Source organism: Enhydra lutris, unplaced genomic scaffold (assembly GCF_002288905.1).
Source record: "Enhydra lutris kenyoni isolate GAN:26980312 unplaced genomic scaffold, ASM228890v2 scaffoldscaffold14, whole genome shotgun sequence".
Taxonomy (NCBI): Eukaryota; Metazoa; Chordata; class Mammalia; order Carnivora; family Mustelidae; genus Enhydra; species Enhydra lutris.
This window is the reverse complement of record NW_019154098.1, coordinates 35,696,763-35,719,431: the sequence shown is the minus strand read 5'-3', so window position 1 is coordinate 35,719,431 and position 22,669 is coordinate 35,696,763. Positions and strand designations below refer to the sequence as shown.

The following is a 22,669-nucleotide window of genomic DNA, read 5'->3' as shown; positions in this document are numbered from 1 at the left end:
ATATATATGTGATGGCATTATTAAAACAAAATTCTTGAGTCCTCTATTACTTCCTGCCAACACAGAGGAGAGCCAACCTAATATGATCCAGGCAAGAGAAATAGGAAACACAAAACAATGTACGGAAAAAAGGGGGGGGGGAAGGCAGGGGGGGGGGGGGGACGCCAGGGAAGAGGCCTAGGTTTAAATCACCTTCTACCATATGGAATGAAAGCAGAACTTAGGACATGTCTAGTTTTGTGGAAACAAGAGAATGCCAATTCAGGGAAAGTCTGTCAGCTGCCAAAAAAAACAGAATAACCTTTTGCTTACAAAGAGACTGATTAAAATGCATGTTCCTTCTTGCATTCAAGTTTTCCACATGAGCTGAATACAGAGGAAAATAAATGAACTACATCAAGATTCACAATTACTATAAAAGATAAACAAATTCAGAAAGCTAAACAATATCTTCCTTTAATACTCCGAATTCAAATTCAACTTCAAAGAAAGAAAAGAAATCCCTATCAGAATCTCTGTATCTGCTAGAAATTAACCTCAAAGTTCTTACGTTCTTTTACTTTACTTCTACTTAAGAAAATTTCCTACCCACTGGCTCTGGAAATAAGAAAAAGGCACATCAAAAGAGAGACAGAAAACATGGCTTCCTACAGGAGCCGTTACCAAGCACCTACGACATGAAACCTCCATGGCATTAACAGGATGTAGATACTCTGCTTCAGACACGGCAGTAATGTATTTTTAAAGATTCAAATCAACTTAACAAATCCTGGATGCTTCTCCTCAGGATGCAGACCAGAACTCCCTCAGGATGCAGACCAGAACTCCCCTAGTCCATTCCCGTTCAGACAGCTTTGTCTCCCACGGTGTTTAGAGCAAAGGGTCTGTTGGAATTCACTGCCATGAAACAGGACAGCTAACTAATCAAAGAAACACAGATCCCTAATCTTGCCCTGACATGCATCCTTGTATCAATGACCATGAACTTGCCCCAGAGTAACTGGGGTTCACTGACTTTACAAAACAAATTTCTACAAAGGGCCATCAATTATTGGCAAAATTATCACCAGAAAACAAGTCCTGAAACAGAATGCTGATATGTTATCTGGAACTCCAAGCCCGATTTCTCTGATTTACTTCGTCAAGCAGGAAAAACAAAAAATAAAACAAAAAACCTAAATAATAGCATCACTGAGCATATCTCACTAAGATGACTCATACAGTGCAAAATAAAGATGTTCTAGGTCTATTTTAAAACAAAACAAAAATACCATTTTTACGTCTGTGTGTTTAAATAATGGTAATACAAAAATCTGAAGTAAAACAGAAACCTTTTTGAGGGGGTGGGGCTTGCCAGGAATCCATTTAAATGGAAAGGGTGGGAATTTTTCCAAATACCTTATCAGGCCACCACTGCAAATCTTCTCCTAGAGATACTGGACTTTGAACCGGTGTATTCTTCTTATCCATGTTGGGCTCTCCTTCTTTACTGGTGGAGCCCCTTTCATTATCAAATGAGGCTCCATCAAGCCACCTTCGTTCACGTAAACGTAAAACGGATTCACGTTCACGCAACAGCTCAGAGTCTCTCTCTAAGGGAAGAAGGAGAACTGGTATGCAATTGGGTCACACCAGTGGGATAAAAGTAAGCCACTCTCTAGTAAAGACCCTTCAGGATGCAACTAACAGCAGTTTATCTACTCACAAAAATTTAATGTAAATGTATATCTAGTAAGCCTGACATGCAACATTCAAAACATTAACTCTTTCAAGCGAAGGTATGAAGATTATAAACTAGTATTTTTAAGCACTATATGTAGAGGCAGATTTTTTTGAATTCCAACTACATGTTTTTAGAGCAGAATTACTTTATTTTAAACTGGATTTTTAAAATGGAGTTCAAAATTTTTGGCTTCGATTAAAAATGCTTACCATAACTTTATTAGAAAATACGCATAAATTAGAATTTCAACACGTTAGTTACATATGTAAACCAAAAAAGAGTATTTGTTAGAGTGTCTTCAGTTATCAAAAAACAAAAAACAAAAACAAAAACAAAACCCTACACATACAGGGAAAAAATGTGAAAAGGCTAAAATACAAATCCATTAACGTTAACTATAAAAATTTTTATAATTCAAGGCCTTGTTTAATTTTAGAGGCAGATCTTCATGATCAGTCTCATTTACACATTTCTGAGAACCAGACAAGCTTCTTTTTTTCTTTTAATAATCTTTACAGAAAGATTTCCTTACAAAGATTGCTTCCCCTGCAATTAGCCTACAAACTCTCTGAAACCAGCTTTGTTTTCGGTTTGTTTTTGGTTTTGTTCTTTTTGTTTGCTCATACATTATTTATTTTAAGTAGGTAATCAAAATATACTTTCCAGGACTTGGATAAGGACTAGAAACAGTATTATTAAATTGAACCATATGAAATTGCCATCCGTACAGGTCAAATATGGTCAAGTACCAGCAATTTCATATGGTTCGGATAAAAAATAATGCCTACACAGAATGACCTACAGAAAAGCAAAAGGGAGAAATTTAGGAGTTATTTGAGCTCAATATTGAATATTTGAAAATGCAATACTTGATATATTTAAGGCAATCAAGTGTGGATTTATTTAAAAATATTTAAAGCTATTACATAATAAGTTCAATATATTAAAAGATCATCAGAGATTTGTTATTTTTTAAACTTTGCTTTTAAGTACTAGATATTTGCAGCAAGGTCTTAATATAACATGGCATCTTTTCTAGTTTACTAATGATCAGTAAGTAATATATAACCGCTTCTTGTATGTTATTTCAATCAAGCAGTTTTACATTCTGGCAAGTAAAAATACTGACTTAATAAGGTTAAAATACAAGCTAAATCTATACCAACAGACAAACGGAAAGTCTTAGATTTGTATGATTTCAAAATCTTCTATCTTCTACTATTTATTATACCTTTGAAGGATTTCAAACTTTTGAAAATAACATTTTAATAAGATAATCATTTTCACATATTTATTACTGACCAATCCCATTCTATTAAATTTTTTCATATTTCACTCTTCCAGCTAACCAAGATTTAAAATGAACAGAACAGGGGCACCTGGGTGGCTCAGTGGGTTAAAATGAACAGAATAATCACTGTATTTTAATCAAATAAACTAAAGAGACTTGTTTTCTGAATGCTGCATGTCACTGTAAAGTAGAATTCTGCTTTTAGTTCAGAATCCATATGCCTGATTAAAAATATAGGCAGGTAAGTCATAACCCTTGGTAAGTATTCCACAATGTTGGTAAGATCATCTCTAAAGTAAAGTACTATCTGTGGCTCTTCAAAATCAAAAATAACTAGTTTAATACCAAAGCACTCAAAACACTAATAAGTAGTAATTTATTATTACATAATTACTGTAATATTAGAGGTTCAAACACAATGAATTCTACCACTATCTCTCTGTACAGCCAGCCAATGATCACAAAGAAATAATGCAAAATTACCTCGAGATGAGCCTAGCCTGGAAAGTGATGAACGACGAAAAGAAGGGTAACCAAAATAGCTAATGTCCTCAGAAAACATGGCATCGGCATCAATAATGACACTTGGGTGGGCAGAATGAATGTCAGCATCAAGAAGAGACATAAGATCCTCTATAAACAGAAACAAATATAAATAAAGCAGATACGGAAAATATCTGTAGACCACTGAAAGGTCTCTGAAAATTAAATAAGATAAAAATGAGATGCTAACTACTGATACACTCTGAGGAAAAAAGGTAATAACTACCTAGGAAATAAAGTTAACGTTATAGACAAAGATTTTAAAGAGCATGAAATGCATGATCGCCACTTGGGCTAACTACTAAGTAATCATAAGAAAAAAAAAAACTAATATATTTGTAACAGCACAAAGATAATGAATGCAGTTAAAATCTAAATAGAGTTTTTACATATTCAGTAATAAGGGCATCAAAAAACAACATCCCAGAATCATCTGTCAGCCAGTGATAAAGACAGGCACATACATCCATGTCTCTACTGGAACCAAACACAAGTTTACTGAGCAAAAACATTTCTCATTTTCCCTTAAAAGTATTTTATGATCAAATTAAACACTCCAATGAGAAATATCTACCACTTTGGGAAAAACCATCAGAAAATCCACTGTACTTTAAAATTCCATTCCCTAGTTAAAAAAGTCTCTTCCTTCAGAGAGGAGAAAACCATGATGGTGATCCACCAACCTCCAGGCAAATAAGATTCACTGGCTGTATCATCCCCATCATCTCCATCTTCATCATCCCGGCTAAGTAAATTATTTACAGCAAGGTTTACATCAAGATTTGTTCGTTGAAGTTCCCGAATAATGACACTTCTGGATTTGCCTTGTAAAACAACTTGGGCCTGAAATAAAAAATAAAGAAGACTGCTATGCTAATTCTCTTTTGCTTACACTTTTATCAAATCGGCTTTCTAGGCACAATGACAGTAAAGCAGTATTTCACAATCCATGGCTATGAGCCAGGACGATAGCCCAAGATATTCAGTTAAATCTCATCCTATTCTGTTGCCTTATGTGAAGTGTTCTACAGGATCTCTACCTGTGAAATCAGCTCCTCTGGAATGACGGACGCAGGAATAACCGGCTGGGGCTGACTGCCCAGAAGCCCAGATCCTCGATCCCGTCCAGTCCGAATGACCCGGGTCTGACGGCGGGAATCTCGAGCTCCAGCTGATGACCTACCAGAGGATCCTCCTCCACTTCCACCTACTCCAGAACTCCATCGACTTCTAAATAATAAAAAATTTAGAGAATTAGCATTTTAAACAATCACTCAGAAAAGATCACCTTGTGTCTCACATTCATTTCTGTAAGTGAAGACAAAGCTATTTGTCTGACATACATTTTACAGTATTTTAATAGAACAAGGTAATATAACTGAGCCTTATAATAAAACTGATTCAATTTTTTAAATAATTACACGTAAATCCACTCTTTAGAAAGGTATGTATCACACTTTTGCATCTTTTGAAATCATGTTTTGAAGCTCCACATACCAAGTATTCCTAGTCACTCCTAGAATGAGTTATAGGACACACCTTGCCTCTTCATGAAACACTCATCAGACATTAACTATCAACAATGTGTTACACAAAAAGTATAATTCAGAGTTTAGGACTCAAACTGCTTTGCATGGAATGAAACATTAATTTGCAAAGGTATCTATCCATTAATATTTAGCACTATTAACTACCTTGACCAAAAAGAACCTACTATTTAAAATAATTAGTAATTTTTTCTTAAGTATGAGAAAACTTAGAAAGGGCATCCTTTTCCATCTTCAGTTTCTGCCCCCAACATAAGCATTAAGGATCTTCAGATCAACTAAGCTAGATAACCATAAACAATTGCTTTTCTGCATTCAATCGGATCTTAAAGAAAACATTCCCCGAAACCACATTAGCCTTAGAAATCATGAGTGCCAGTCTCTTTTACCAAAAAAAAAAAAAAAAGAGTATAGTTGATGCCTCTTTAAAATCAATCTAATACTTAAGAGATCATTCGATATAGAGAAAGCTACTTTATTCTTAACTACTCTTCACTGTACTCACCTAAGACTGAGACCTTCAACTTCCCACTGCAAAAAGAATTAGTTTAAATTTGATTTTCCAAGTCTCTTTCTCCCTTAAAAATGTTTGACTATACACACCATAACAATTCTCAAATTAATATACAACTATTCGATCTCTTATCACTTAACTGGAAAGCCCAATCCCTGTCTAAACAAAAACAAAGAAACAACAACAAAACAAAACAAAACTTTTAAAAGTTTCCACAGTAAAATGGAAAAAAAATCTCCAGAAAACCTGGCGTGTGTCACCCTTATTGATGGCTTTCTACCCTCGCTGATGTACTCTATTGCTTCTGTGTATCTGTAACTACAGCCTGAGAACCACCCAAGATAATTCTAGAGAAAAACAGTATTTTGCATTCTCAGGGCTACAGTGTGAACCATTATTTCATCTCAGCTGTGTACCAGATTTCATAATTGTAATGGTAATGACCATTCACAGACCAAAAGATAAATAAAGGAGCATTAGAAGTATATTCCATTAACAAAAAGGAAATTAAGAAAACAATTCCATTTACAATAGCATCAGAAAGAAAAGAAAAAAAAAAAACAAACCTTAAGGATAAACCTAACCAGGGAGGTGAAACTTGTATACTAAAAGCTTTCAAACACGGCTAAGAAAATTTAAAGAAGGCACAAATAAAAAGACACAAACCTCATGTTCATGAACTGGAAGACTTAATATTGTTAAGATGTCCTTATTACTTAAAGCAACAGATTCATTCCAATCACTATCAAAATCCCACTGGTATTTTTTTTTACAAAAAATAAAATAAAATAAATATTTTTACAAAATATTTTTTACAAAAATAGAAATTCATTCTAAATTTCATGTGAAGTCTGGAGAGACCAGGAGCCAACAATTTTGAAAAGAGAAACAAAATTCTAGAGAACTCATACTTTGTGATTTTGAAACATTATTACAGAACTACTGGCATAAAGACAAATAAACAAAGGGAACAGAATAGAGAGCCCAGAAATAAAATCTTGCATGCACCGTCAAATGATCTTTGACAAGGGTGCCAAAACCACTCAATGGGGAAAGGGCAGTGTCTTCAACAAGTGATGCTGGGAAAATTAGTTATCTCTCTGCAAAAGAATAAAACTGGCCCCTTATGTTATATCACACTTATCATACATTACATGCAACAAAATTCCTAGAAGAAAACATAGGGGAAAAGCTTCATGTTAGATCTGGCAGGGATCTTAAGATATGACACCAAAAGGACAAGCACTAAAAGCAAAAACAGATAAAATGAACTATATCAAACCTATAAACTTTGTGCCTCAAAGGACATAATCAAGAGTGAAAAGGCAACCTACAAAATGGGAGAAAATATCTGCAAATCATATATCTGATAATGGGCTAATATCCAGAATATATAAAGAGCTCCTACATTCAACACAAAAAATAACTCATTAAAAACTAGGTGAAGGATATGAATACACATTTCAAAGCTGACCACAAATGGCCAACAAGCATATGAAAAGATGTTCCATATCACTAATCATCAGAACTAAGTAAGATACCCTCTTACACCCATTAGAATGGGTATTACTGAAACAAAAAACAACAATAACAAAAAAAAAACAAAAACAGAAAATTCTAAGTGTCAGCAGCAAGGATGTGTAGAAATTGGAACACTCACGCAGTGTTGGTGGGATTGTAAAATGGTGCAATGATATGAAAAACAGTATGGAGGTTCATCAAAAATTAAAAATATAACTATCATATGACCCAGGCAAGCCCACTTCTGGATATATATGCAAAAGAAGGTAAAACAGTCTCAAGAGATATCTGCATACCCACATTCACAGCAACATTATTCACAGTAGCTAAGAGGTAGAAGCAATCAAATGTCCATCAAAGGATGAATGGATAAAGAAAATGTGGCAGATACATACACTGGAATATTATTCAGCCTTAAGAAAAAAAATCCTGTCACAGCCTACAACATGCACGAACCTATTATGCTAGTGAAAGCAGCCAGTCACAAATAGACAAAACCCGTATGATTCCAGTTATATGAGATATCTGCTTAGATATCTAAGTCAAATTCATAGACACAGAAAGTAGAATGGCAGTGATCAGGGGCTAAGGAGAGGGGATCAATGGGCTAAAATGGGTATAAAGTTTCAGTTTTGCGAAATGAAAAATTCTGGAGATCTGTTCCACAACATGAATATACTTAGTATTACTGAACTGTATACACTTTAAAATGGCTAAGACGTAAATTTTGTTATGTGATTTAAAAAATTAAGCCATGTGTTATCAAAAGAAAGCAATATTCTAGAAAGTACATATTTTCAAGTTATATGAATTGTAACAATTATGCAATAGAAATAATAAAGGAACAATGAAACATAAACAGGTTATTCAAATCAAATATGAAAGCAGCAGTTCTACTTCATGGTTTCCTATTAAGGTATCAAAGTCTCTCAGATCAACTTTTGAAATTTTTTAACATTCAAAGCTAAATATATTATTTTATATATATATATTATATGAAATAATATATTATTTTAACTTAAAACACAGAGAACCATATTCTAAAAGTCTTAACAATATATATTTAGGGTGACAATATGCCCTGGTTTGCTTGAGATATTGCCTGTTTAAGCCTACTATCTGAGCCTAACTATTAATTTCACTCCAAAATGTCCTAGTTTGTGGCTTATTTCCACCAAGGAATGCATACCATTTCTCCCCCAAGCAAATAATGCTAGAAACCTGATCAGATATAATAACAGCTTACAGGTATCATAAACTCAAATCTCCATGAGGGGCTCATAAGCAAGTGACGTTAAGATAACAGGGAAGAGTGAGCGTATCAGCCAACCTAAAATACCCAAATTTGCTGCTGGATTCTTCCATCAAAACACCAATGGCTGCCAGTCCGCACTCTCTGCTATGCAAATCCTCAACAGAGGTTAGCTGAAAGACTTATGTCAAAATACCTCTGATTTGCCCATTAACTTGACTGTTACCAAGAAGTATACCACATTTTCCCACTTATACCCACTGTGCAGAGTGTTTCTTCTATCACAATCCAAACAACCTACCAGTCTCCCTACTTTACAGCTCCTCAACATTCCTTCCCCAATCAACTCACTATCTAGAGAGAATAAGATAGTGAACCAAGCATACATTAACAGAGATTTAGTAGTGGTCAAAAAATACAGTATATAATTCATCTATAATTTCATCTATAATTTTAGTGAACTATGTAATTTTTAATATTAAACTCAAAAGTACTGGGAAAACCAGTTTCTATTACCTGTACTTTGCTCATCGAATTAATCCTACAATTCTGATCCTATTACAAAGTACTCAAAGTAACAGAATGATTCGAAATCAACTGAGGAAATCACACCACAGGAATTAGTCCCCAGCTTGCAAACTTAAAAGCCCATGGACCAAGTCTTGTCCATAAACCTAGATGGTTGGTTTAAAAACACACACACACACACACACACACACACACACACACACACACACACACACAACCCCACCACCACCATCATCATTATCATCAAGAATAAGGCCAAATCTGACAAACTATCACAATCAGGTGGAGCCTGAAGAGATGACTAAATGTAATGTGATATCCTGGATGGGATCCTGGGACAGGAGAAAGACAACAGGAGAAAACTAAGGAAATAGCAATAACTATTAGCCTTCGGATTATAATAATGTATCAATATACATTAACTATAAAAAATTTACCATACCAATGTTAGATATTAATAACAGTAGAAACTGGGTGCAGAATATATGAAAACTCTCAGTACTATCTTCGTAATTTTTCTGTCAATCTAAACTGTTTTAAAATAAAAGATTTCTTTAAAAGAACATATACACACAGACATGCACACACACTATATATATGATTGGTGCGTGGCACAGTGTATATACTTATTTCCATGAAAATATTAATCAGTTCCAACATTTAAGTCAGGATATTCATTTTAAGATCCAGAATTACAGCTTTTGGGGGACCAAAAGAAGGGCATGTGGCTGGTTCAGTCAGTAGAGCATGTGACCCTCGATTTCAGGGTTGTCAGTTCAAGCCCCACACTGGGCATAGAGCTTATTATAAAAAAAAAAAAGGGGGGGGGTGGAGGTGAGGCATAGAAGTTTGCATTTAGCAGCAATGGCTCTGTCTTCTCCTCTGATAATAATCAGTTCATGAGCTGCGTCGTTTAAAAAGCTGCCACTTACTTTGTCACAGCTCTACTACCTACTACCTTACCCACCTAGACAGCTTCAACTGTTTACAATTACAGTGACCTGCTTGGCTTTTTCACTCCAAATCCAGTGCTAATTATTAGCTCAGATGAGACGCCAAAGGAAACATGGTAGCTCAAATGAATGAAAAGCAGCTTACCCCATCAGCTATTACATCCAGTGACAACAAACAGAATAAAGAGACTTTAGATACTAATATCCCCATTTTAAACCTACTACTGAGTATAACTGACTCTCTTCCAAGTAAATCTGGTATTCTTATCCTTAACCTGGTCTGAGATGAGTTTAACAAAAATAGCTACGAGATTTCTGAAATATCTTCCAGGATAAATCTAAGTAACTATGAAAGGGAAGAACCAGGAGCAACTAGAAATCTTTAGCACAAATACCTGCTGACAGTGAAAAGGCCAAAGAGAAAAATACTACAGGTCCCATAAATTTTGTCTGTTATGCATTTCTAAGAATGATCAGTTAAAGGGGCACCTGGGTGGCTCAGTGGGTTAAGCCTCTGCTTTCAGCTCAGGTCCTGATCTCAGAGTCCTGGGATCAAGCCCCACATCGGGCTCTCTGCTTGGCAGGGAGCCTGCTTCCCTTCCTCTCTCTCTCTGCCTGCCTCTCTGCCTACTTGTGACCTCTCTCTGTGTGTCAAATAAATAAGATCTTTAAAAAAAAAAAAAATCAGTTAAAATAAATGACCAATTATCAATTATCTATGCTGATGGGAAAGAAAAACCAATTACCCCAAAATCTTTCAAATGCAACACTCAAATACAGAGACAATTTACTCCCTGATTCACAACTCAGAGGGAGCAAGCCTGGACTATGAAGGAAGGGGTAGGAGACCACGGTCCATGGGGATGGCCTTTTTCATTTTTTGTTGCATCTGGTAAATCTGTAGATGAGAATCCCCTCTGGGGTCTCAAGATCTTCCTGTCCTAGATTCTCTATTACATGCTATAAATTGCAAACTTCTTTAAAGTTAAGTGTAATCAACAGAGAAAGAGGAATAAACACCAACTATGCAGCTCATGGGGGGGGGGGGAATGTATCATAAAGAAAAATAATTTTGACTCCGCAAAATTTCTTTATTTACAAAATAACTTGGTCATAATTTCACTATCAACAAACTGAGAATTTTCATGGAGGCCAAGAGAAACAATCAGCCTTCGATTGCTTACGCTTTGCACACATCTGCAAGGCCAAATAAAGGTAAACAAACGACTGGCAATGACTTAGTGGACACTGTGACATTTGTGACATTTCTCAATACTGCAACTCATGAATCAAATGCCAAAGAAAGCTCATGCTGAGTTTGTTCTGGGACATGTGTGTGGATAAGAGAGTGAGGGACAGGAAAAAAGTGGGCACAAAGGCAGTGTGGGCAAGGATGTGCAAGGGGGACTCAAAAATTGCCTCTCTCTGCATTTTATTTTTTTTTTTAAGATTTTATTGATTTGAGAGAGAGAGAGAGATCACAAGCAGGGGGAGCAGAAGGCAGAGGGAGAAGCAGACTCCCTGGTGAGCAGGGAGCCCAATGCAGGACTCGATCCCAGGACCCTGAGATCATGACCTGAGCCAAAGGCAGATGCTCAACCGACTGAGTCACCCAGGCGTCCCTCTCTCTGCATTTTAAGTCTTAAGATTAGACCTAATCTTCTCTGGAGTAGATCTACAGAGGTTTTATTCAAGATCAAATGTACTACAGTTTATTATTATATGTTACATATTTCACTAGCAAAATAATAAAATTCCACTGCCATATTTGTCATTCTATTCTAATTGGTTATATCAAGTTCTATTTATAAAGAGAACTTAAATCTAAGACAATCTGAGCAACATAATAAATAGTAATGAACTATGGAATAAAATATCCATGAGACCATATGATACAAAGAACTGAGGAGAAGTAGAATAAACAAGAAATAAATGGACAAAGAGGAAAAATTCTTCCTTACGCTTGAATTCCAGTTAGTAAGTGTAAAAGGAATGACAGAAATTTTAAAAAAATAACTATTTGGCCAACACCACAGAAATACTTAAAGCAAAAAATCACCAATGGATGCTAAAACCAAGCATAAGAATAAAAAACTTAGTCAAAGAATTTCCCCACATAATACGTATTAATTACAAAGGGGAAAATAGTAACTTTATAGTTGACAAATCTGGCAACCACCACCTTATCTAACTAATCAGGGGTAATCTCACCACTAGGAGAGACGCACCAACAGCATGGGCCACCTAACACGCCACCTAACACGACGCACTGAGAAGGGAACATCACCACTTCTGCCGTATTCTTGACAAAAATGCCTCACCTGCAATCCCACTCAAATCCTAGCGTATTATTTTGTGTATACCAACAACTGAGCCTAAAGCTTATATAGAGAGGCGCCTGGGTGGCTCAGTCGGTTAAATGTCTGCCTTCCGCTCAAGTCATGATCCCAGGGTCCTGGGATCAAAGCCCACATGGGGTTCCCTGCTCAGCGGGGAGCCTGCTTCCCCCCTCTCTGCCTGCAAATCCCCCTGCTTGTGTGTGCATGCACTCTTTCTCTATCAAATAAATTAAAATCTTAAAAAGAAAAAAAAAAAACAATTGATCAAAAAATGGGCCAGAGACCCTCCCTAACAGACACCTTAACAGACACCTATCTGTGTATCTTCTCTGGTGAATACAGATACAGTAGCATATAGAAAGACGTTCCACATCATACATCACTAGGGAAATGGAACCTAAAGCAAAGAGATACCGCTACATGCCTATTAGAATGGCCAAGATCCAGAACACTGACAACACCAACTTTGCTGGTGAGCATGTGGAACAGTAAGAACTCTCACTCACTGCTGGTGGGAAAACAAAATGGTACGGCCACTTTGGAAAACAGTAGCCAGTTTCTCATAAAACAAAACATACTCCTAACGTATGTTCCAGCAATTGTGCTCTGTGGTATTAGAGTTGAAAACTTATATCCACAAAAGCCTGCACACAATTTTTATTCATAATTGCCAAAACTTGGAAGCAACCAAGATGTCCTTCGGTAGGTGAACGCATAAGTAACCTGTAGTACATTCAGACACAGGATTCCAACTACCAATATTCCAGAAAAGACCAAACTATGAAGACAGTAACACCACCAGTCATTGCCAGGGGTTAGAGGGGAGAGACGGGTGAATAGGCAGAGTGCAGGTGATTTTCAAGGAACTGAAACTCCTCTGTCCAGTACTATGATGGAGGATACATGTCATCATACGTTTATATACAGAATGTACAACATCCAGGGTGACCCCGAATGGGAACCATGGACTCTGGGTGAGACTGATGGATCAGTGTAGTTTCATCAGCTTTAACAAATGGACTGCTCAGGCAGGAGATGTTGATGATAAGAGACTATACATATGTAGAAACAGGTAGTATACAGGGAATCTCTGTATCTTTCTCCCATTTTTGCTGTGAAACCTGACAACCACTCTAAATAAGAAAGAAAAAGAAAATGTGTCACCTGGGTTTAATCATGAGGAAATAGACAAATTCAAACATTCTACAAAATAATCGGACATTTTTCAAACACATCAAGGTCCAGAAAGTAAGGAGATTGAGAAACTGGCCCAGATTAGAGGAAACTACTGAAGCATGACAAGCACATGCAATTTGGGATCCTGGATTGACTCCTGAACCAGAGAAAAGGGTGTTAGTGGGACAGTTAGTGGAATGTGAATAAACTGTAGATTAAGCACTTATCACTGTTAATTTCCTGATTTTGATCACTGTACTAACAGTTACATTTGGGGAATTTTTTTTTTTTAAAGATTTTATTTATTTATTTGACAGAGATCACAAGTAGGCAGAGAGGCAGGCAGAGGGTGGGGGGAAGCAGGCTCCCCACTGAGCAGAAAGCCCGATGTGGGGCTCGATCGCAGGAACCTGAGATCATGACCTGACCCGAAGGCAGAGGCTTTAACCCACTGAGCCACCCAGGCGCCCCTGGGGACAACTTTTTAAAAGTCAAATTACTTCAATGATGTACTTTAAGAACAACAAAAGGAAATCAAATTATTTCAAAACAGAAATTTTAATTTAAAAATAAATACAGAACACAAATTAGTTAACAAATGCCACCGCATAAATGGATAAAATAAAACAGATCAGCAAACTTTCTCTGTAAAAAGCAGACAAGTAAATAGTTTATTTAGGGTTTGTAAGCTAAAGTCTTTGTGGAGACCACTCCTCTTTGCCATCTTAGCACAAAGCAGCCACAGACAGTAAAAGTGTCAAGCATGCCTGTTTTAATAAAATCAAGAGGGAATGGATTTAGTCCATAGACTGTAGTTTGCTGACCCTGCAATTAAACAAATTTCTTATTTTTTTTTTAAGATTTTTTAAAATTAACATATAATGTATTATTAGCCCCAGGAGTACAGGTCTGTGAATCGTCACGCTTACACACTTCACAGCACTCACCATAGCACATACCCTCCCCAATGTCCATAACCCAGCCACCCTATCCTTAACCCCCCACCCCCAGCAACCCTCAGTTTGTTTTGTGAGATTAAGAGTCTCTCATGAATTAAACAAATTTCTTAAAGAAGATATAGTCTGACATGGTATAACACATAATAGTTATTCCTTTCACTTATTACATATCATTTTCAGATTTCTTTATCATGTATTGCTGTTATTAGTTGTGTACACAGGACCATTAAAAGGAGATACTTAATATTTTACTAAAGACCAGAGCTATGTTTCCTATTAATAGTGCTAGCGCAGAATGAGCTAAATAAAGGATGTACTCCACTAAATGACCTTCCTCTGACCTCAAAATAAACTTTAGTTCAGCATAAAAACAAAAAGGCAAAGAAACAATAGCATTTGGGGCTCTCAATTTTTAAATTTAACTTTACCTAGAAATTCACAGTGTTAAATATTTTTAATCATTTAAAAATGTTTAAAACCTTCCTCCTTCTCTTACCATATTTTGAAACAATTTAAACTGCTTCTAGTTCTATTTCTCTGAGCAGCCTTTGAACACATCTGCTGACTTGACTGATTTGGCATTATCTAATCATTCATCAGGTAGTGTCAGAAAATCTAGGTATCAAAGAATCAAGGTATAAAATGAGTAAAATCATCTGGCTTAGAATTTGTGTATGATTTCTTTAACATCTTCTCAACTTCAGATAAAATGAAAGAGTTGATTATCTAGTTTTAGAAGTATATGTGTCATAAATAATTTTTTTAAAAAGTACAAACTTCCAGTTATAAAGTCAGTCAGTCATGAGGATGTAATGTACAACATGGTGACTATAGTTAATACTGTATTTCGTATTTGAAAGTTGCTAAGAGTAGATCTTAAAAATCCTCATCACAAGAAACAAAAATTATACTGTAAATATATACAGTGAGGAAGGGGTGCCTGGGTGGCTCAGTCGGTTAAGCAGCTGCCTTCGGCTTGGGTCATGATCTCAGGGTCCTGGGATCGAGCCCCGCATCAGGCTCCCTGCTCAGCAGAGAGCCTGCTTCTCCCTCTCCTTCTGCCTACCGCTCTGCCTACTTGTGCTCTGTCAAATAAATAAAAATCTTAAAAAACAAACAAACAAACAAACTATGTATGAGGATAGATGTTAACTAGACTTACTGTGGTGATCATTTCACAAAGCATAAATATCAAATCATTACACTGTACATCTGAAACTAATAGAATGTTATATGTCAACTGTATCTTGATAAAAAAAAAAATAAAAAGAATCTGGGGCGCCTAGATGTTTCAGTTGGTTGAGCGTCGGACTCGTGGTTTTGGCTCAGATCATAATCTCAGAGTCCTAGGATCAGGCCCCACATCGGGCTCCCAGCTCAGGGGAGGGAATCTGCCTTTCTCCCCCTTTCCCTGCCCCCCCACCTTGCACTCTGTCTAGAAATAAATCTTTAAAAATAAAAATAACTTAATTAAAGGCTATGAGGTTTAGTTACATGATTTTCAAACCTCACTAAATTAATTCAGAAAGAACTACCAGATTTGGAACTTAGAAAGAAATGTTAGATTTTTTACCCAAGAATTAGCTTAAGTGAGACCAAAGTTGGCACCACTGAAAAACTGAAATAACACAGGCAACATGGTAAGTGATATAACAGACACAACTCAACATCAGACACTTTTAAAAGGTCAAGAGCCTGGGTGCTGCCATGCCATGAGCAACAAGATCGCCTGCCCAGCATTCAGGGCTTTCCTCATGGCACCGCTGAGTACCGTAGGAGGCACTGTCTCGGAGTGACAGCACTCACAGAGCGCCGGCCCAGACCAGTGGAGGCCATCAACTTACCCCAGGGTGTTGCCTGCCAGCCTGCCCAGAGTCTCAGAACCTGAGAGAAACCATGGGGAGTCACTTGTCCTCCCGGGCCTCGATGTCCTCCCCGCCCCCGAGTTGCTGTTCAACTTTGACCTGGAAAAAAAACAGGAGGAACAACAGTCACAGAACAGTCCCAAACTCACTAGGCACAAGCCTGGGACTCCCAGCCTCACTGCTCTGGGAGTTATCGTGGTGAAACACCAGCCTCACTCTTCCCCGACCGCTCGTGAACGTGTCCTTCCCATCAAAGAAAGAGCAAGCCTAACAACTTATAGCCCCCTAGCAATCCAGCCCTCGCTCCTGGTTCAAAGTGATGGCACGGTTTAACTGCAAATGAGTAATTCTTTAGATTTTTTCAAGTAATCATGCTTTCCTTAGAGGCAGGCAACTGGAATTCATCATACATTATCTAGCAATGGTTTTTGTATGTATCATTTAAAAAGACCACAATTTTGAAGACCCTTTGTCAATTTCAAACTGCACTACCTGAAGTGGAAATATTAAAAAGGAAAAAACATGAGGTTCCTGGCTGGCTCAGTCGGTAGAGCACGTGACTCAGTCTGGGGAGGTTGTGAGTTCGAGACACATGCTAGGTATAGATATTATTTTAAAAAGGGCAGGGAAGGGGGCCTGGCTGGCTCAGTTGGTAGAGCCCGATACTCAATCTCAGTGTGTGAGTTCAAGCCCCACACTGAGTATAAAGATTACTTAAAAATAAAATCTTGGGGGCGGGGGGGAGATCTAAAAAATCATTTCAGTCAAAGAACAGATCTGACTTGAGACCTACCACATACATAAATCATTCTATGATAACCAACTCCTGTAAAGTGACTGACTTCTCTGCTATTTTCAATACTAATGCTATAAATCACTGCTTGCAGAAAAATTAAAACAAACTACTAGAACTATTTCACTATTTTAAGTGCCTCGTTTTCTACAAAGCTTTTCTTTAAATTTGAAGGCCATCAAAATCAAAGCACAGATTTAATATAATACCTTGGAAGAGCTAAATACTTACTAAATAGAAAGGGCATTAAGGTCTTACCCATCGTTATTATCAGGTTTGCCCAATTCCAATCTGTCTGGTTGTACTGAGAAACCGATCCTGCAAACTCTACCATCCTAAAAGCCAAGAAAATAGAAGAAATCACCAAAGTAAGAATGTGTATTAAAATATGAATTTATCCAATAAACAGATTACGTCTCCATCACTGTCAATTCAGAAGACAACAAATAAGCTCCTTTTGAGAAGGCCCTCACACCTGACCTGGGGAAGTTGTTTTATATTACATTATCAGGACACCAGGAAAAATAAGTTAAAGTATCTCTAACAGAATTCAGAGTAAGGAAGTGACTGGGTATCAGGAACTTCTCCATTACTATGGTTTCAAGCTGTAGTAAATCACTTAAGCTTTCTCTGAGCCAAAGAATGTACACAATAAGGAAATGGAACTGGGTGATCTCTGAAACAACTCTGGCAAGAAATTTCTATTTGCCTGGTTAAAAAGGAAGATACATGATAATGCACAACTGTATTTTAATTTAAGTTCCTTTTCATTTCTGTACCTTACAATAAAGAATTTACCTCAAGAAGAAAGGCAGCATGATTTGGTCCTACCACACACTGTTTGATGGCGGCCTGTTCCAATACAGTCAAAGGGGGGTGGCTATGGAATAAAAAAAGTCAAAGTTATTTTTTTAAATGGCAAATACATTCTAGGGTAGGTATGTTTGTTTTTATCTGATTAACCGAAGGGAAAAAAAAAAAGCTGGCAAAACCTGTTTTTAAAAATTGATATTTACATATTATAATAAGCAATAATTGAAAAATAATAATTATGATAGTTATTTTATGTCCTTGGCATGCCAGATTTTTTAGAAACCAGTATGAATAGAACCTATTATTCAAATGAACCCAACTCATAAAAAGTTGATAGATTCAAATACTCCTGGTAACTTCTGCCTAAATGAGTTATTTTTCCTACAAAAGAAAAAAATGCTGTTTTCAGAAAATTTAAAGTATCTTAAAACTCTTACCTGTTTAAATTGTATTTATTCAGTTTTTCTGAAACTTCCCGTAACCTTTAAAAACAAAATGAAATATGAATAAACTGTATGTACAAATTCCTTTTAAACAAAATAGTTTTTTTTTCCCCAGTGTTCCAAGATTCATTGTTTATGCACCACATCCAGTGCTCCATGCAATATGTGCCCTCCTTAATACCCACCACCAGGCAAAACAAAATAGTTCTGATAGGTATACTTGTATCATTATTTGGTGATTTCTAATTGTAGTATACAAAAAATCTGCTGTGGTAAGAATGTTTTTTATATTATCTTTGATTTTTGTCCCCAAAAATATTCCTGAGTCAACTCTATAATTCCCTTCCCTCACCACTCCATTAGCAACTCTGATAATATTAATCCCATTTTACAGATGAGGAAACTGAGGCTCCTAGTAGTTATAATACACAAAGTGGCAACAGAGCTGGTACTTGAACCAACACTAATGGAAGCCACTTTTTAAACACTGTGCTATATATGCCAAAAGAGATCCTTAAATGTATATGTAAATCATGAAATGAAGATACTGGGGTAGCATAAATCTATTAAGAATTTAACGTAATGGGGAAGAAAAAGTCTGAAAGCCTAATTGACTTAAGACACAGTCTCAAATTCCTGAAGGGCCTTCTGACACAAAACCATACAAATTAAGACCTCTGTGTCTGTATCTATAAAACAAGGATAACACCTCTCCCATTTCTAAAAGAAAATTATGCTTCAAAAAATCTCAAAGGGCTGCATAACTAAAAGATATTAACCCATATTATCTATTATGATTGTGCTGCTTATCTCCAGAAAATATCTTGAATTAATACAAAATACTGTAATGCTCATTTAAACGAGGCATTTTGATCAATTTAAGGAACTCATTTTAAATGTAAAGATGTAACCAAGTGCAGAGATCGTAAGAGTTTCAGTCTATCAAGCTACCAAAACAAGTGCCTGGTCTTTCAAAATTTTTTCATAAATAATTCTCTTAAAAACAGAATTTTAGAAAGCAATAGAAAAAAATTAAGACATTAAATCAATAGGAAATTCCATGCGGGTGCCTGGGTGCCTCAGTCGGTTAAGCGTCTGCCTTCAGCTCAGGTCTCGATCTGGGGATTGTGCGACAGAGCCCCAGAGAGGCCTCCCTCTGCTCAGCAGGGAGTCTGCTTCTCCCTTTCCCTCTGCCTGCAGCTCTCCCTGCTTGTGTGTGTGCACACGTGCTCTGTAATAAGATCTTTTTTAAAAAAATTTTTAAATAGAAAATTCCATGAATTTTGCTTTCTGAAAAGTGACAAAAATGGACAAAATCAAATTTCAATCACTTGTACTAACAGATCAAAGTGGTATACACACCCCAAAAATAAGTCACAGCTTAAAGCGAGTTTAGGATTCAAAGCTGCCATAAATCATTTATTATATATATGGGCAAATAACCTAATTATTTCAGTAGGAGATTCTAGTAGGACCCAACTGTCTCAAGTTTATTTTATCCTATTAATTCTATCCCCTGTTTAATGCTGAGGAGCACCTTTCAAACACTAACATATATACAGTTACTTGCCAATTCTGAAACTTACTCCTAAGCAAAAATAACTTTCAAATGATGCCATACTTAATTTCTCTCCCCCTCACTGGTGACTTTATTCTCACTCCCAAAGAACAGCACCTGACCATGTGTGAACTGGCCCCCAACAAAATACATTTTCATTTTTGCTGTCTAGTGTTGCATTTACTTTCATTAACAAAAATGTGTTTTCCTTGTCCTGTAAAGTCAAGTCTTTTCCCAAATCCAAGTTTGCTCATTTACAAGGCACATTTCTGGATTCCAAGAGAAGATGAAATACTACAAGAGTAATGCACTTTGTGGGATTCATGAGCTCTGAGAAGGCCAACTAGAAAATGGATAAAATAAACTGGGAGGCTCCAAACAATGACCTTCAGAATCCTGGAGCAGAGGCAAGAGCAGAGCTGGAGGGAAAAGCCTAAGAAAGGTTTACGTCCCCAAAACCACAGTAGTACTCCGAGAAGGTACATTTTTTTCCTGCAGACAACTAAACCCGTTCATTCCCATTCCTTCCTCTTCGCCCAACAAGGTCTTGAGAGCTTTCACAAAGTCTACAGTTGGAGGGAGAGGAAGGAGCTGGGGGCAGATAAAATTTGTCAAAGCCTTTTCAAAACTGGGCAATAACATTGATTAAAAATCAAATGTTGCTTTCATGGCTTCAAATACCATTCCATGTACACCATACTTATAACACTGAAAGAAGTTCTCAAAACATCAAAATGCTAAGAGTATGAAGTCGAGAACTCAACAGCAAATCTCAGGCCACTAGGGAAATGATGGTCACTGCCATCAATTCCGTTTTCTAATCTCAAAAATCATGGTGGACTCCTAACAGCATCTGAAATGTATACCCATCTGTACTAGAAACAATGTCCACTGGGTAACAAGAAATCTGGAGCTTACTCCCAGATCATCTACTACTAACTGAGCTCATTTGAGCCCATTAAGTCTCAGGTTCTCTATGTAGGCGAAGACTAAAAATCACCTGTGGTTCTTTTCAGCCCTAGAATTCTTTTGAATGTCTGAAAAGCAAACAGATCAGTGGGGATACATATATAATGTTTATATGGGACTAGCACTTACTGCCATATTCAGTTTCATCTAACCCATCTGAAACTTTCATATAGAAACTGATTTTACATATACTCTTAGGATGTTTCCCCAAATACCAAATTTTTTAAATTTCTTAAATTCAATTCCCAAAATTTGCACAAAAATATATCGTGCTTGCAAACCTCAAAACAGTTAGCAGGACTAAATTGGCCGCCTGAGCATAAATCTCAGATGGTATCAACAAAAAACCTACAAACAAGAAACTATAAAATAAAGAGTATTTAGTTCCTCCTTTTACATTAGAGTCCTCAGGAGACAAGAAAACCACAGAATCACTGCAGACCAAAGATCACATTCAATTACTAAGTTACTGAATGTCTCTACATAATTATTAGGCACTCACCTAATTTTTTTTTAATTTTATTTATTTATTTGACAGAGATCACAAGTAGGCAGAGAGACAGGCAGAGAGAGGGGGGAAGCAGGCTTCTTGCTGAGCAGAGAGCCCGATGTGGGGCTCGATCTCAGGACCCTGGGATCATGACCTGAGCCAAAGGCAGAGGCTTTAACCCACTGAGCCACCCAGGTGCCCCTGGCACTCACCTACTTTAAAGGATCTTTCCCCGAAAGCGTACAACGCTTAAAAGTCATGAAGTCTATTTCCTCTAGTAGCAACATGAACAAAAGTTTCCCTTGTTTTTAAAATAAAAGGCAAACTACCCTAGAACTCACCAAGTTCCATTTCAGAATAAATCTTTACATATGGTTGTGACGGGAAACAATTTTAAGAGTACAGCATAACATTACAAAATAACCTCATAACTCAGCATTTAACCAAACTCAGGGATAGGTCGGGAAGCCTTTGTGAGGAGGCTCTAACACCCAGTGGGTAGGTTAGCACTAAGCGTCTGACAATCCTTAGTACTCCTACACCAAAGATTTAGTCTATGTTCCAATTCAATAACCTATTTCATTCCTTTAAATTTATAGGCATTTTACAGATCCAGAGGCTGGATTTTTTTTTTTTTTTCCCCTTAAAGCACCGAGGTAGGGTAACAGCAAACTAATGTTTAAAAAGAGACAAGAGGGCGCCTGGGTGGCTCAGTGGGTTAAAGCCTCTGCCTTCGGCTCAGGTCATGATCCCAGGGTCCTGTGATCGAGCCCCGCATCGGGCTCTCTGCTCAGCAAGCAGCCTGCTTCCCCCCACTCTCTCTGCCTGCCTCTCTGCCTACTTGTGATCTCTCTCTGTCAGATAAATAATTAAAATCTTTGGGGGTAAAAATAAATAGATAAATAAATAAAATAAAAAGAGACAAGAGGGGCGCCTGGGTGGCTTCAGTGGGTTGAGTGACTGCCTTTGGCTCAGGTCATGATCCCGGGGTCCTGGGATCAAGCCCCACATCGGGCTCCTTGCTCAGCGGGGAGCCTACCTCTCCCTCTCCCTCTGCCTGCTTGTGCTCGCTCACGCTCTCTCTCTCTCTCTCTCTCTGTCAAATAAACAAATAAATCTTTTAAAAAAATAAAAAATAAAAGAGGCAAGAAGTCAAAGTATAATCTGCTAGAATCTAATATATTTCACTGCTGCCCTAAAAATCCCTTAGAAGTTCATGCTCCTTTTCCCCAAATTTAACATTATAATTTCAAAGATAATTCATCTTCTCACTGATCCTCGATTGGGAATAGCATCAGTGCAGGTCCATCAGTTTTAGAATTCTCTATCTCCCCGTCACATCCCACACCTGCGTGTTCAGACACACATACCTCTGAATTGAAAGCAACCTGA

The 22,669-nt window shown here is 37.1% G+C and overlaps 1 protein-coding gene across 1 annotated transcript in view; it reads right to left on the bottom strand.

The window, feature by feature from the left end:
- The window catches only part of LOC111146806 (ubiquitin protein ligase E3 component n-recognin 5), a 137,208-nt gene that overhangs the window by 74,832 nt on the left and 39,707 nt on the right, over positions 1-22,669 (bottom strand). The window contains exons 2-9 of the mRNA XM_022502493.1: positions 18,255-18,299; positions 17,803-17,884; positions 17,263-17,339; positions 16,191-16,310; positions 4,598-4,787; positions 4,241-4,400; positions 3,498-3,647; positions 1,399-1,610 (exon numbers count right to left, since the gene is read on the bottom strand). Of these exons, the coding sequence (XP_022358201.1) occupies positions 1,399-1,610; positions 3,498-3,647; positions 4,241-4,400; positions 4,598-4,787; positions 16,191-16,310; positions 17,263-17,339; positions 17,803-17,884; positions 18,255-18,299 (1,036 nt within the window). The remainder of the gene's footprint in view (positions 1-1,398; positions 1,611-3,497; positions 3,648-4,240; positions 4,401-4,597; positions 4,788-16,190; positions 16,311-17,262; positions 17,340-17,802; positions 17,885-18,254; positions 18,300-22,669) is intronic.